The sequence below is a fragment of the Thunnus maccoyii genome, chromosome 22 (genome assembly GCF_910596095.1).
Source record: "Thunnus maccoyii chromosome 22, fThuMac1.1, whole genome shotgun sequence".
NCBI lineage: Eukaryota > Metazoa > Chordata > Actinopteri > Scombriformes > Scombridae > Thunnus > Thunnus maccoyii.
In genome coordinates this window covers 12,482,030-12,495,209 of record NC_056554.1, presented here as the reverse complement: position 1 = coordinate 12,495,209, position 13,180 = coordinate 12,482,030, and the positions used below count along the sequence as shown (strand labels likewise).

At 42.9% G+C, this 13,180-nt stretch overlaps 1 protein-coding gene across 1 annotated transcript; it reads left to right on the top strand.

Annotated features, from left to right (window-relative positions):
- Window positions 1-6,372: 6,372 nt before the first annotated feature.
- Window positions 6,373-13,041, top strand: LOC121889906. The gene is made up of 3 exons (XM_042402138.1): window positions 6,373-7,020; window positions 7,543-7,779; window positions 7,959-13,041. The coding sequence occupies exons 1-3, from the start codon at window positions 6,373-6,375 to the stop codon at window positions 12,612-12,614; spliced, it is 5,541 nt and encodes a 1,846-aa protein (XP_042258072.1). The 3' UTR covers window positions 12,615-13,041.
- The last annotated feature ends 139 nt before the right edge of the window (window positions 13,042-13,180 follow it).

Genomic DNA, 13,180 nt, shown 5'->3' with positions numbered 1-13,180 from the left:
TAGTGGATTTAAACAGGACCCTTGCGGTGATATGACAAAATTTCTGAGCTCAAATATGTCACTTGCAGAGACGGTCCAATCAATATTTAGCACCATGATCATCTCTCCATAAGATAAAAATGAATGAATCATATTTACAGATTAAAAGCGCAGCCTGGAGCAGCTTAACAGATAATGAGAGATCGAGAAATGAGACATCGAATTTGTTAGCTGGAGTGATTACACCCAAATGTCCTTCATGTCGTGATGTTATCAGGCTCAAAACAGAATATTTACCTGCAGTCAAAACCTTCCCAAATGCTATTAATATCTCATTTTTAATCATTTTCACTTTTTTTGTGATAGCTGGTGAGTATGTGGAGGAAGAGGAGTAGTGTCATTACTAATAAGACACACTATATGTAATAACATAATAATAATAATGTATAATAAACTTTATTTATATAGCACCTTTCAAAACAGTTACAAAGTGCTTTACAATAAAAAACAAAACACACATAAAACATTAAAACATTAAAGAGATTAAAATGAACTAAAAGCCATAAAAAATAAACACATTATAAAACACAAAGGGAGTAAAACGCAAAATTAAAAATAATAAATATGAAATTAAGAACAAATTAAGGAAAATAAGCAGGCAACTCAGGTAAAATCAGGAAATCCTTTCATATAAAAGTACGTTTTAAGAAGAAACTTGAAAGAAGACATGGACTCAGACAGCCTTATTTCCTCGGGCAGGTCGTTCCAGAGCCTCAGGGCCCTGATGGACTCTGTCAGCCTGGACTTGTGGAAAAGACAGAGGATCTAAAACTATGCAAAGTTTCATAAGGGATTAAAAGGTCTGGAATATAATCTGGAGCCTTAAAGGTAATTAATAAGATCTTAAAGTAAATCCTTCAACTAACAGGGAGCCAATGTAAAGAGGCTATAACAGGTGTGATGTGATCGTGTTTCTTAGTTCTGGTTAAAAGTCTGGCAGCTGAGTTCTGTACAGTCTATAGTCATTTCAAAGTTTTTTGATTAAGACAAGAGAAAAGGCTGTTGTTTCTGCATCTCTAAAATTTAAAATAGATCTTATTTTTGCAATATTTCTGAGGTGATAAAAACATGATTGGACAAGCTTTGTGATGTGTTGCTCAAAACATAAATTGCTATCAAACAGGACACCAAGACTTCTTGCAACAGGCTTGAGATGTTGTGACAGGTAACCAGTAGATGTTTTGTGATATTCTGGGACCCAATAACAAGGATTTTTGTGTTATTAGAATTGAGCTGAAGAAAATTTGTCGACATCCATTTTTTTTTATTTCAATCAAGCAATCCTGTAGACCAGCCATTCTCAACCAGTAGCCCACAGAGTGCATCTAGTGGGTCGCAGTGGTGCCAAACGGTTAAAATTATTCTTTCTGGTAATTTACAAAGTTTACAAAGCTAGTTATTTTTATATCTAAATGTATTTGAGAATTCACATAAATAAAAAACATCAAATTAAAAAGCATAATTTCAGTGACCAGTTATGTTTTAATATCACCATGCCAATCACGACAAATTATAAGATAGAGACAAACATGTTTTTCCACTTCTAGCTAGCTAGCTTTCTCTGTGGATCCTGATTCAGAAGACATGTCTCTATCCACTGGGTTGGAAAATGAACTGATATCAGCAGACAGCAGCCTGAAGCTTCAGCTCACACAGGTTGACCTTGCTTCATTCTGGATACTGGCTGCCAGTCAATATCCTTCTCTGTCAAAACAGACAATCAAATTTCTGTTGCCTTTCTCCACCAACTATTTATGTGAGTTAGAGGTTTCCATTGTGACTGTCATAAAATCAAAGGCAAGGAACAAACTGAAAGCAACTTTGAATGCTACTCTGCATGTCAGCTTCTCACCCATCCCAACATGACTTGATCTCATTATTTCCCAGAGGCAAGCTCAACTGTCTCACTGAGGGTAAGCAGAATATATATTTTGGCCATTACAGCTGACAGTGTAATAGCCAATGGCCAGTGTATATTTACGGCCTAGTTTTTTGTCATGTTGTGTTTTGTTTTGTGTTTGTTTTTGTTTTTTCCATTTATTTGGGAAGGTGGTCCTTGGAAAAATGTAACAATCAGAAGTGGGCCTTAAGTTACAAAAGGTTGAGAACCCCTCAGCATACTGAGGTCAGTGGGTTTAACAGAGATGTACAACTATGTGTCATCCGCATAACAATGAAAAGAAATACCATGTCTACGGATGATATTATCCAAGGGGAGCATTTATAGGGAGAACAAAATTGGTCTTAGAACTGACCCTTGAGGCACACCATACTTGATATGGAAAAATGAAGCCAAGAAGTTTGACAAATGTGATCAGAACTAGTCTAATACAGTACCAGATATGCCCACACAGTGCCTCAGTCTCTCTAAAAGAATGCCATGATCACTTGTGTTGAAGGCTGCACTTAAGTCAAGCAGCACAAGAATTAAACACATGCCTGCATTAAAAGGTCGTTAGTGACTTTGAGAAGGCCTGTCGCAGTGATGTGATACTGACAGAACCTGATTGAAACTTTTCAAAGATACTATTGTTTTCAACAACAGCAAGAAGCTGCTTTGAAACATTTTTATCAAGAATCTTAGAAATAAAAGGCAGTTTCAGAAATCTGATGATAGTTATCTAGGAGAGTAGGATCAAGCCCAGGTCTTTTTTAGGACTGGTTGAACACAAGCAGTTTTAAAGTAATCTGGGACACAACCAGTAGACAGCAAGCTGTTCAAAGTAGAAAGCAAATGGGGCCCAATACATTCCATTACTTCACACAAAACCTTTTAGTTTTTATTTGATCCATTCATCCTGACCCATTCATGCTATTGAATGACCCATTCATATTGTTGAATGAATTGGTTTTAATGACTTGAGCCAGCAATTAAAAAAAAATGTTTCTGTCTGATCTGAAGAGCATCTCTGAACACTCAGCACTCAGCAAGAGGAAAAACAAAGGAAAAACACTCGTCAGGGTGTGTCAATGAACACATTAAGGGAGCTATTGTACCATCACTGATGTGCAGTACATTTTAGTCTCTATGTGCGTGTAGGGGGGGGGGTTGTCTGTATTTTCAGTCTTCGCAGTAATCTGCAGGCAGGTCAAGTGGAGATAATGATTATGTTTGTATCCTGAACTGTCCTTAAACCACATTGAAAGTCTGGAATATCGGAACATAATTTAGCATATTAAAATAGATGATTATCCACATATGAGCACATATGAAAGTGATAACAAATAAATAAACATGGAAGCATCAGGCAACAGAACAACAGCAGTCCAAAGAGAATAAAGGCTGCATAGGAAAAAAAAGAACAAGATTAAGGCGTTTCCTCTTGAGATGCCTTGTGGGCACTGACTGCAAGAAGCTCTTTGTGTGTTTGTGTGAGACATTAGGGGTCGTAATTGAGTTGGGCTGAACAAGGCCAATGACTAAAGCAAAAAGGTCAGTGGCTGGAGTTTATTGGGTTGCCGTTTGGAAATGCTACTAAACCCTGGAGGCTTTGACCATTTGCAACAAATCACTTCCGACAGATAAACCATCAGCTGCTATTTGTGGAAGCATAACATTTACTTAGAGGACACGAGGTTGTAGGTTCAAGCTTCAGTGCGCAAGTTAAGAGATCATTGTTCAACACTTAGTGAAGCAAGACTCAACGCATGGGACGTTACATGCTTGCGAGTTACAAAACTGGAAATGACTGCTTTTAGGCTCTGGATGATTCCCCTTGTGTGGTCACAGTCTGACCCCGTAATAAACGTAATATTACGTTTAATATTAACATACTTCAGCATAAACAGTCTGATGTTACATTCATTATGTCAGAACAGTGTCTCTCAAGGTAAGCAAAGCAAGACATTTAACCTACATATGACTAATTTCAGTCTCCTTTATGCTTTCCATTGCTCTGCCAGACACTACCTGAAGAACATGTGCCGCTGTAATCTAATCTACTGCTGCGCAGAATGAGAATTGATTGAAACAAGAGCAAAAGAGTGACATGAATAACAATATCATGTAGTGGGAAAGGACAATTAGCAGATCGATAGTCAGGGGGAAATAATGTTTGTCAAAACAGTAAAATCAATGGATTTGTGATAAAAATGTTAGATGCATTAAATTAACCTTCTCGAGCAAATGTAGCAGATGACGCAGAAGTGGAAAGTTCTTCAGTAACAGGTTTTGTTGTTGCTGTATTTATGTACATGTTTGGAGTGACATTTCTTCTCTTTGCTAAATTCACTTCAGTAAATTGTGTTCAAGTTGACTGGTTATTGACATTTCACTTGATATATTAGCTTGACATTGGATGCACTGCCATTTTTCTTTTGGCTGCAGTTTGAGGTTGACTACGTGAAAAGAAGAAAGTTTAATTTTTGTGAGAGTATAATGAGATTTGATAGTTTACAGTAATGGTTGGGTTGTTGAATTAATTGATTTTTGTGTCCACTTGGGGGCAGTGCAACAAGCTGTAAAGAAAGAGTTGACATAATATCTTCATGGGGAAACTTGTTAGCCAACAGCTTCCAATTTATATGTCCAGTAACAGACTGCAGAGTTTAGTTTTGCTCTCCACTAATTTATGAGAAAAATTATCTGGCTATTTAGCAACTAAATGCTCCATTATGTTCACCAATTAGTCCCTAACTTTGTCTTTTTGTGCTGGACAAGTAGCGTACAGTGGGGTTTTCAGAGATTTATTGCCGAAAACACCTGATGAGAGTGAACCAAAACAGTAAAAATGTGGGCTGTAAAACCAAAACTATAAGCTGAAAGATGCTAAAATGCTCTTTAGAAATGAGAGGAACTGCAAAATCAGTTGCAGCTTTAAGTTCCACAGTGCAGCCTTAGACAGTTACTTTAATTTTTGTTTTTCCCTAAAATATGAAAACTTTCCTTATCGACTGCTCACACTAACTTGAAGAAAATAATTTTCCCTCCTTTAAATTGAGGAAATTGTTTGTCTCAGTGACCGCACAGAGTGCATTTGTAATGGGTTGGAAATGCCACATGTTAAGTTTTGTATGTAAACAGACACCCCCTAATTTTTTGTTAATTATTTGAACTAATCTAACTCTGTTTATACAGTTTTGACATCAGGTCAATACTCAAAGATGTCAGTAGGCAGCGCTCTAATGCCACTGTGGATACCTGAAGGAGGTCACTCGTATCTGCTCTGCTCATGCGCAGCTCAATATTAAATGAGCATCGGCTAGAGCAAGACGCTAACTTTGGCTCTCTCCCTTATTAATCCACAGGTATGTTAAAACTTGCTTTTCTATGATTAGCTTTGTTTACTAGCTAATGTAAATGCATTGGAAATCGTTCTGTGAAGTTGTGACATGGTTTAGAGATGTATTTGAAACGTATTTTTGTTGCTGTATGTTTCGTGGGCGCCGACATTGATAATAGTTACCTCCGTGAATTTCGGTTTTCTACTATTTTGTCAGTGAAAGTTACAGACCTTTGCATGTGGTAACATATGAAAATGTGTTTAAAAGATTGTTTTAGAGTATAAGCCAGTCAGTCGCGAGTTAATGGTAAATAGAGATGTTATATTCAAACTAGTTTCACTTCCGGTCGCTCGTTAACAAGGCAGAGTCGCGCCATTTTGTTAAGAGGTTAAGTGCAAGTGCAAAGGAGTGTTACGCTAATGTTGCAGAAAGGTTTTGTGTACGTCATATCAGTGTAGGATGAGTGTAACTGTGGTGTATGTGTTAAAATAGGAGTGATTGTAGTAATGTCAGTAAAGTAAATGTGTGTTTTGGGTAATATAATTTTTGTGCTGTATATTATATTTTATACATATATTACATTATATTGTAGTTAAGCCTATTCTTATTTATTTAGAAATGTAAGTCATATTTTGAATTTGTGTGAAGTTATTTTTCTTTAGACAAAATGTTTTATATTGTGAATTTGGTTTCAACATTTATTTTATTTCTGTAACATGTTTTGGTGTGAATGTGAAATATGAACCTTGTAGCTGTAGATTTCAGGAAACTGACGTAACTGAGAAATATGTACAGTTTTATACTGTTGTGTCAATATTAAATGAGCATCGGCTAGAGCAAGACGCTAACTTTGGCTCTCTCCCTTATTAATCCACAGTCCACAGACCATGTTTTTATCGGCTACACAGTGCACCCTTGCCTGTGTAACCTTTGCTGCCGGTCCAGATTTCCCCTAGGTCTGGCGCCGGTAACAATTGGGGGCTCGTCCGGGATTGGTGCTGCCTGGTGAAGTGAGTGCTGTGACAACGTGAACCTGTGTCCCAAAGCTTCAGGGAAGGCTGCAATCCTGTGCGTCATCCAGAGAGTAGAGGTCACCTGTACAACGTCATCATGGCCACTGTCAACCCACGGCGGGCGCTAGTCTACAAGATCCAGAAGAGACTTTGTGATTTGAGTGCGAGTCAGCTGCTGCAAGTTGCAGATTCGATTAATGATGGCAGCATGACTGATCGTGTTGATGAGCCGAGTGAACCAGAACTGTTTGATCTGATTGTTGACTACATCAAGAGTGAGAAGTTGGGAGCCCTGGAGGATGGAGGTATGGCCCAGCTCCTCCACCTTGACGATATGTTGAGTGACCTGGTGGCCACGCAAAGTGAAGCGGTTGGGGTTGCCCAGACGGCGCCTCCTGAGAATGAAGGTTCAACAACCATTCAACAGGGGTGCTCCATTCCACCCCATCGTAAACCCAGCCAGCCAACCACACCTCCAGCTACCCCTACTACAGACATACCCAGACATTCATTGCACATGGACAGAGACATTCATTCACTGCCACCCTCACCACGGAACAGAGATGCACACACTAACCCCTCTACAGAGAACAGAGATCTCCACACATTTCCATCACCTGCCGGAAGAGGCAATGTTATGTTAGCAAGAGACCTTACCACTCCAGCATTAGCCAAGTCACCCACAACAGGTTTTGGTGGTGCTCCTCCTGGTAGGGTGAGTCTGTCTTCCAGCATGGGAGATCAGGTACTGAGGTTTAATGATGTTGCAGCTCTGCTTCCGCGCAGAGAATTTAAGCTACATGGTGGCCAAATTTCTGATGTGGGTTCTGATATGTCATACAGTAGCCTTTGTAAACAAATTGATGAAGGTTTGCATGAAGGTTTTACTGAGTCAGAGATAATTCGTACAGTGATTAAGATAACAAAACCTGGTACATTTAGAGAAATGTTGGCTAATAAAGGTGATTTAACTGTTGATGAGCTAAAGCGGTTTCTCCGCGCACACATCAGGGACAAAAACAGTACTGAACTTTTCCAAGAGCTAAGTAATGCCAAGCAACAAGACAAAGAGAATCCACAGCAGTTTCTGTACAGGATAATGGGGTTAAAACAGCGTGTTCTGTTTGAGTCACAACAGCCTGGTGCTGAGTTTAGCTATGACAAAAGGCTCGTTCAGGGCACTTTTCTCCACACTCTTTACCAGGGCTTAAATGAAAAAAACAACCATGTCAGACATGACCTCAAGCCACTTCTCACCGACTTGCAGGTTAGTGATGACTTTCTGTTAGACCAGATCACTAAGTCTATGAGCGAGGAAGCTGAAAGACTTAAACGACTTGGCACAGTAAGCAAAACCCGACCAGTGACAGTGAGCACAGCTCAGCTTGACTGTAGTGACTCAGCTAAGCAAGATAAAGTTGACACTCAGCTACAGGCTAACCGTGTTGCTATTCAAGAACTGACGGCACAAGTGTCCTCACTGACCAAACATCTGGCACAGATGGTAAAGCCTGCTGACAGTGTGACACCTGGGGGTCCCTGCTCCACCACAGCTTGTCCTCAGGCGCCAACAACTGATAACAGGGGCAGATGCAATGACTGTGTACAGCAAAGCAAAGTGAGCTGCCCTCACTGCTTTGTTTGTGGCCAAGCTGGACACCGTGCCATTGGCTGTCTCCAAAGGAAACTATCGGGAAACGGAATGAGGTCACTGGTGAGGGGCAACCAGTGACCGTGACAGCTGAGGAGCCCCCAGCACAAGCCAGCCAACCTAAAGCATCCCATCAGTCTAAGGCAGCCAGCCCTGTAAAAGCAAACACACCATGTCAACCACCACCAAGAAAGCGAATAGCACAGCTCATAGGAAAGCGTTGTATGGTGTCCTGTGCTATCAACAAAGTTCCTCTTCAAATGTTGCTCGATTCAGGGGCTCAAGTGACTATGGTAGAGAGAGCGTGGATGGAAAAAGCACTCCCCAACATCCAGATCCAGCCACTCGAAACCCTCTTTCTTGACCAGCCTTTGGACATTGCTGCAGCTAATGGCACAGATGTTCCCTTCGACGGATGGGCAGATGTGGAACTCCAGGTCTGTAGTGAGAACTATGGATGTGTCACCATCCAAGTGCCACTATTAGTCAGCCAAGACAGTCTTAATTGTCCCCTTTTAGGTAGCAATGTCATAGGTGAGATCATTAAAGCAAACCAAGAACAGAGAGGTGAAGCTGATATTTCTGCTTTATTAAAAGAGGCTTTAAGTATCAGTAACAGTGCAGTGGAAGCGCTAGTTTCTGCTCTCCAGATTTTGACCCCTGATGAAACCACCTTTGAGAGTAGTGTGAGAACAGGCAAGAGAGGTGTAACTATTCCTGCAGGGCAGATTTGTGAGGTGAAGTGCAGAGTCAGGGAATGGCCAAGGGGTGGGACAATGCTTTTTCAACCTGATCTAGCGAGTACCTGCCCTGAGGGATTAGAGCTGTTTCCAGCTTTAGTAGATGTTCCAAGTGGGTCTTCTAAAGTTGTTAAAATCCCCATTCAGAACCCAACAAAACATGATATCTATCTCACAAAGAGAACAGTGTTAGGCACATTGGAGGAAGTTACTGAGGTGAGACCAGTTAATTTGTCCCCAGGTAACTCTGAGCCAGTTTTCCCTCCCACTGTAAACACATGTTCAGTTCAGCCAAACACAGATAGGCAAAAACAGCCAAATGGTAGACACAAGACAGCAGACATGACAAAACAGAGATGGCACCCACCTGTTGATGTGTCCCACCTGGAAGAGAGTGAGCAAAAGATAGTCAGAGATATGTTGTACGCAGAGTCAGATGTTTTTGCCAAGGACGATTCTGACATTGGTTGCATCCCAAGTCTGAAACTGAAAATCCACCTAAAGGATGAAACACCAGTCCAGACATCATACAACTCAGTTCCCAAGCCCTTGTACAAAGAGGTTAAGGAATATGTCCAGAACCTGCTCGACCACGGCTGGATCAGGAAGTCTGCCTCTCCCTACTCGTCACCAGTGGTCTGCGTCAGAAAAAAGGACAAGAGCTTACGTTTGTGTGTTGACTTTCGGGGCTTGAACCTCAAAACCATCCCCGATCGCCACCCTCTTCCACGCATCCAAGATTTGCTGGACAACCTTGGGGGCTACTCGTGGTTCTCGATACTCGACCAGGGCAGTGCTTACCACCAGGGCTTCGTTGACGAGAGCTCTAGACACCTGACAGCCTTTAGTACGCCCTGGGGTCTGTACGAATGGATCCGCCTCCCATTTGGCCTTACCAACGCCCCAGCTGCTTTTCAAAGGTGCATGGAGGGAGTCCTTGATGGTCTAAGGGACGAGTGCTGCTCTCCATACTTGGATGACGTGCTCTGCTTTTCCAAGACCTTTCATGACCACGTTGACGACCTGAGGAAGGTGCTCCACCGGCTGCGGGAGCATGGTGTTAAACTACGTCCAAAAAAATGTGAACTATTCAAAAGGCAGGTCAGATATGTAGGGCGTCTAGTGACCAGTGAAGGTGTCCAGATAGACCCTAAAGATCTTGAGGCAGTCTACCATCTGAAGGATAGGGAGCCAAAGAATGTTGGTGAGGTCAGAGCTCTCCTTGGGTTTTTAGGCTATTATAGAACCTTCATACAGGACTTTTCAAGGATAGCCAGGCCCCTGTTTAAGCTCATAGAAAGTCCAAGCGAGTCTAGTCAGGGAGTCACCTCAGCTAGAACAAGAAAGACTAAGCCCAGCAATGGCCAGCTCCCATCCAAGGCACCTGTCCAGTGGACACCAGAACACAGTGCAGTGGTGTCGCGCCTTGTTGACATGCTAACCAGTCCACCCATCTTGGCCTACCCAGATTTTGAGTCGCCCTTCGTCCTTCACACTGACGCATCAAATGAGGGTCTGGGTGCAGTGCTCTATCAGCAGCAGGGAAACAAACTCCGTGTCATTGCTTTTGGCTCCAGATCACTCACGCCTGCCGAGAAGAATTATCATCTCCATTCTGGCAAGCTGGAGTTCCTTGCACTGAAGTGGGCGATCTGCGACAAATTTAGAGATTACCTCTATTATGCACCCACCTTCACTGTGTACACGGATAATAATCCCCTCACTTATGTTCTGAGCACAGCCAAGTTGAATGCAGTCGGGCATCGCTGGGTGGGCGAGCTAGCCGATTTCCATTTCACCATCAGATATCGGCCAGGAAAGTCAAACACAGACGCTGACACCCTCTCACGATATCCAGTCCAACTCCATGAACACCTGAAAGAGTACACTGAAATAATGCCCCCAGATGTTATTTCTGCCATCTGGCAGGGGGACAGAGCAATGAGAGACAGTGATGTGCCATGGGTGGCTGCGTTGCAGATGCGCCCTGGTGCCGATGAAACCCCTCATGAAGGCCTTCCAGTTATCACCCCAGAAAGTGTAAGGGCAGCTCAAAGGGGAGATGTTCCTATCTGTGAGGTGATAAACCTAAAAAAAAGAGGGTGGAATCCTAATGACAAAGACAAGAGGCAAATGGGACGAGAGACACGCAGACTAATACACGAATGGAACAGACTCACGCTTGACAAGGGAATATTGTACAGGCAGGCAGGACAAAGGAAACAGTTGGTACTCCCCAGTAAGCTTAAGTCGACTGTGCTGAAACACCTGCATGATGATATGGGGCATGTCGGCGCAGACAAAGTCATTCATTTAGCGAGAGAAAGATTTTATTGGCCCTTCATGCAACGCGAAATTGAAGACTACGTCATTCGCCAGTGTCAGTGTCTTAAGCAGAAGCAGCCTTGTATCCCAGAGAGAGCACCAATGGGCTCAATAACAACAAGCGCCCCTTTCGAGCTCATCTCTGTTGACTACCTCCATCTTGAACCGAGTAAAGGTGGCTATGAGTACATTTTAGTCCTAGTAGACCACTTTACTCGTTTTGCACAAGCATACCCAACCAAAAACAAGTCAGGCAGAACAGCAGCCGAAAAGATCTTCTCAGACTTTATTCCACGCTTTGGGTACCCTGAAAAGCTACATCATGACCAGGGCCGTGAGTTTGAGAACAGCCTTTTCCAGAGACTCCAACAACTGTCCGGAATTGCCCACTCTCGAACCACCCCCTATCACCCCCAGGGGAATCCCGTCGAGCGTCTGAACAGAACCCTCCTACAGATGCTGCGTACTTTGCACGAGGAAAAGAAAACTGAGTGGAAGGACCATCTACCCCACATAGTCCATGCGTACAACTGTACGAGGCATGAGAGTACAGGCTACTCGCCATTCTTTCTCCTGTATGGCAGAGCACCACGTTTGCCTGTTGATTTGCTTTTCGACTTGAAATCTGAACAAACACCGCAGACCAGACAAGAGTATGCACAGAAATGGGCTTCTCGCATGCAGGAGGCATACAAAATTGCCTCTGATAACAGTGAAAAAAGCTCAGCTAAGGGGAAGAAACAGTACGACCAGCGTGTTAAAGGCATTGTGCTGCAGCCTGGAGATCGGGTGCTTGTCAGAAATCTGTCAGAGAGGGGTGGTCCAGGCAAACTTCGCTCATACTGGGAAAAGAGGATTCATCGTGTTGTTGAAAAGCTTGGAGATGGACCTGTGTACAGAGTTCAGCCAGAAACTGGAGACCGAACTCTCCGTGTCCTGCATCGAAACCTTCTGCTACTTGTTAACGATTTGCCCTTGGACCCAGACCAACAGACTCAGTGCACACCCAGAAAAAGACAAAAACGAGGAGAGACACACACAAATAACAGAGAAACAGTAGAACAAGAGTCAGAACATTCTGAGGAAGAGGAGGAATACACATACTGCCTAAGGACTATACCTGTGTATGAGAGGAGGAGAGTCAGACACCCAATGCCTCAGTCTGAACCACACAGTCAACTCAGTGCTGTAGCTCCTGAGTTCCGGCCAGTTGAAAAAGTAACAGAGACAGTTCAGAACCAGCAGCGACATGAACCTGACCCTGTTGCAGTCCCAGATTCAGTGTCCCCACCAACACTGGCTGCTGCCCGACCGACACTGGCTGAGGAACTACAGGAGGAACGTGCAACGGATGAGACTGGGGAGGAGGCAGGTTCAGAGGAGCATCAGGACTACAGTGAACATGTCCCCGAGCCCTCAGGAGAGGAAGTGCCACCTGTGAGGAGGTCAACTCGAGCAATGAAGCCTCGAGAAATGCTCACATATGACCACCTTGGGCAGCCTTCATATCAGCCCTGGAGAGCAGGAGCAAACCTGATGTTTGCTTGCGTCCCCTATCCCATGTCATTTTATCCAGCTATTCCTGAACCTTGCTACTACCCTACCTCAGTATGGACATGTTAGACTTGTGAAAATGCACTCCCTGACTTAAACATACATTCACCTGTACAAATACAGCAGACTGTATACTGACTATTAGACTTTCTAAACTCTTGACAACTACACCTAACTTGTGTTAGTTTGGTTCTAGATGTCCGGAGACATCTCTTAAAGCAGGGGAGAGTGTAATGGGTTGGAAATGCCACATGTTAAGTTTTGTATGTAAACAGACACCCCCTAATTTTTTGTTAATTATTTGAACTAATCTAACTCTGTTTATACAGTTTTGACATCAGGTCAATACTCAAAGATGTCAGTAGGCAGCGCTCTAATGCCACTGTGGATACCTGAAGGAGGTCACTCGTATCTGCTCTGCTCATGCGCAGCTCAATATTAAATGAGCATCGGCTAGAGCAAGACGCTAACTTTGGCTCTCTCCCTTATTAATCCACAGGTATGTTAAAACTTGCTTTTCTATGATTAGCTTTGTTTACTAGCTAATGTAAATGCATTGGAAATCGTTCTGTGAAGTTGTGACATGGTTTAGAGATGTATTTGAAACGTATTTTTGTTGCTGTATGTTTCGTGGG

Coding starts and splice junctions, on each gene's coding strand:
- LOC121889906 (XM_042402138.1), top strand. CDS start 6,373: ATGGCCACTGTCAACCCACGGCGGGCGCTAGTCTACAAGATCCAGAAG. Junction 7,021..7,542: donor CTTCCAGCATGGGAGATCAG/GTACTGAGGTTT, acceptor ACCGACTTGCAG/GTTAGTGATGACTTTCTGTT. Junction 7,780..7,958: donor CCAAACATCTGGCACAGATG/GTAAAGCCTGCT, acceptor CTGTCTCCAAAG/GAAACTATCGGGAAACGGAA.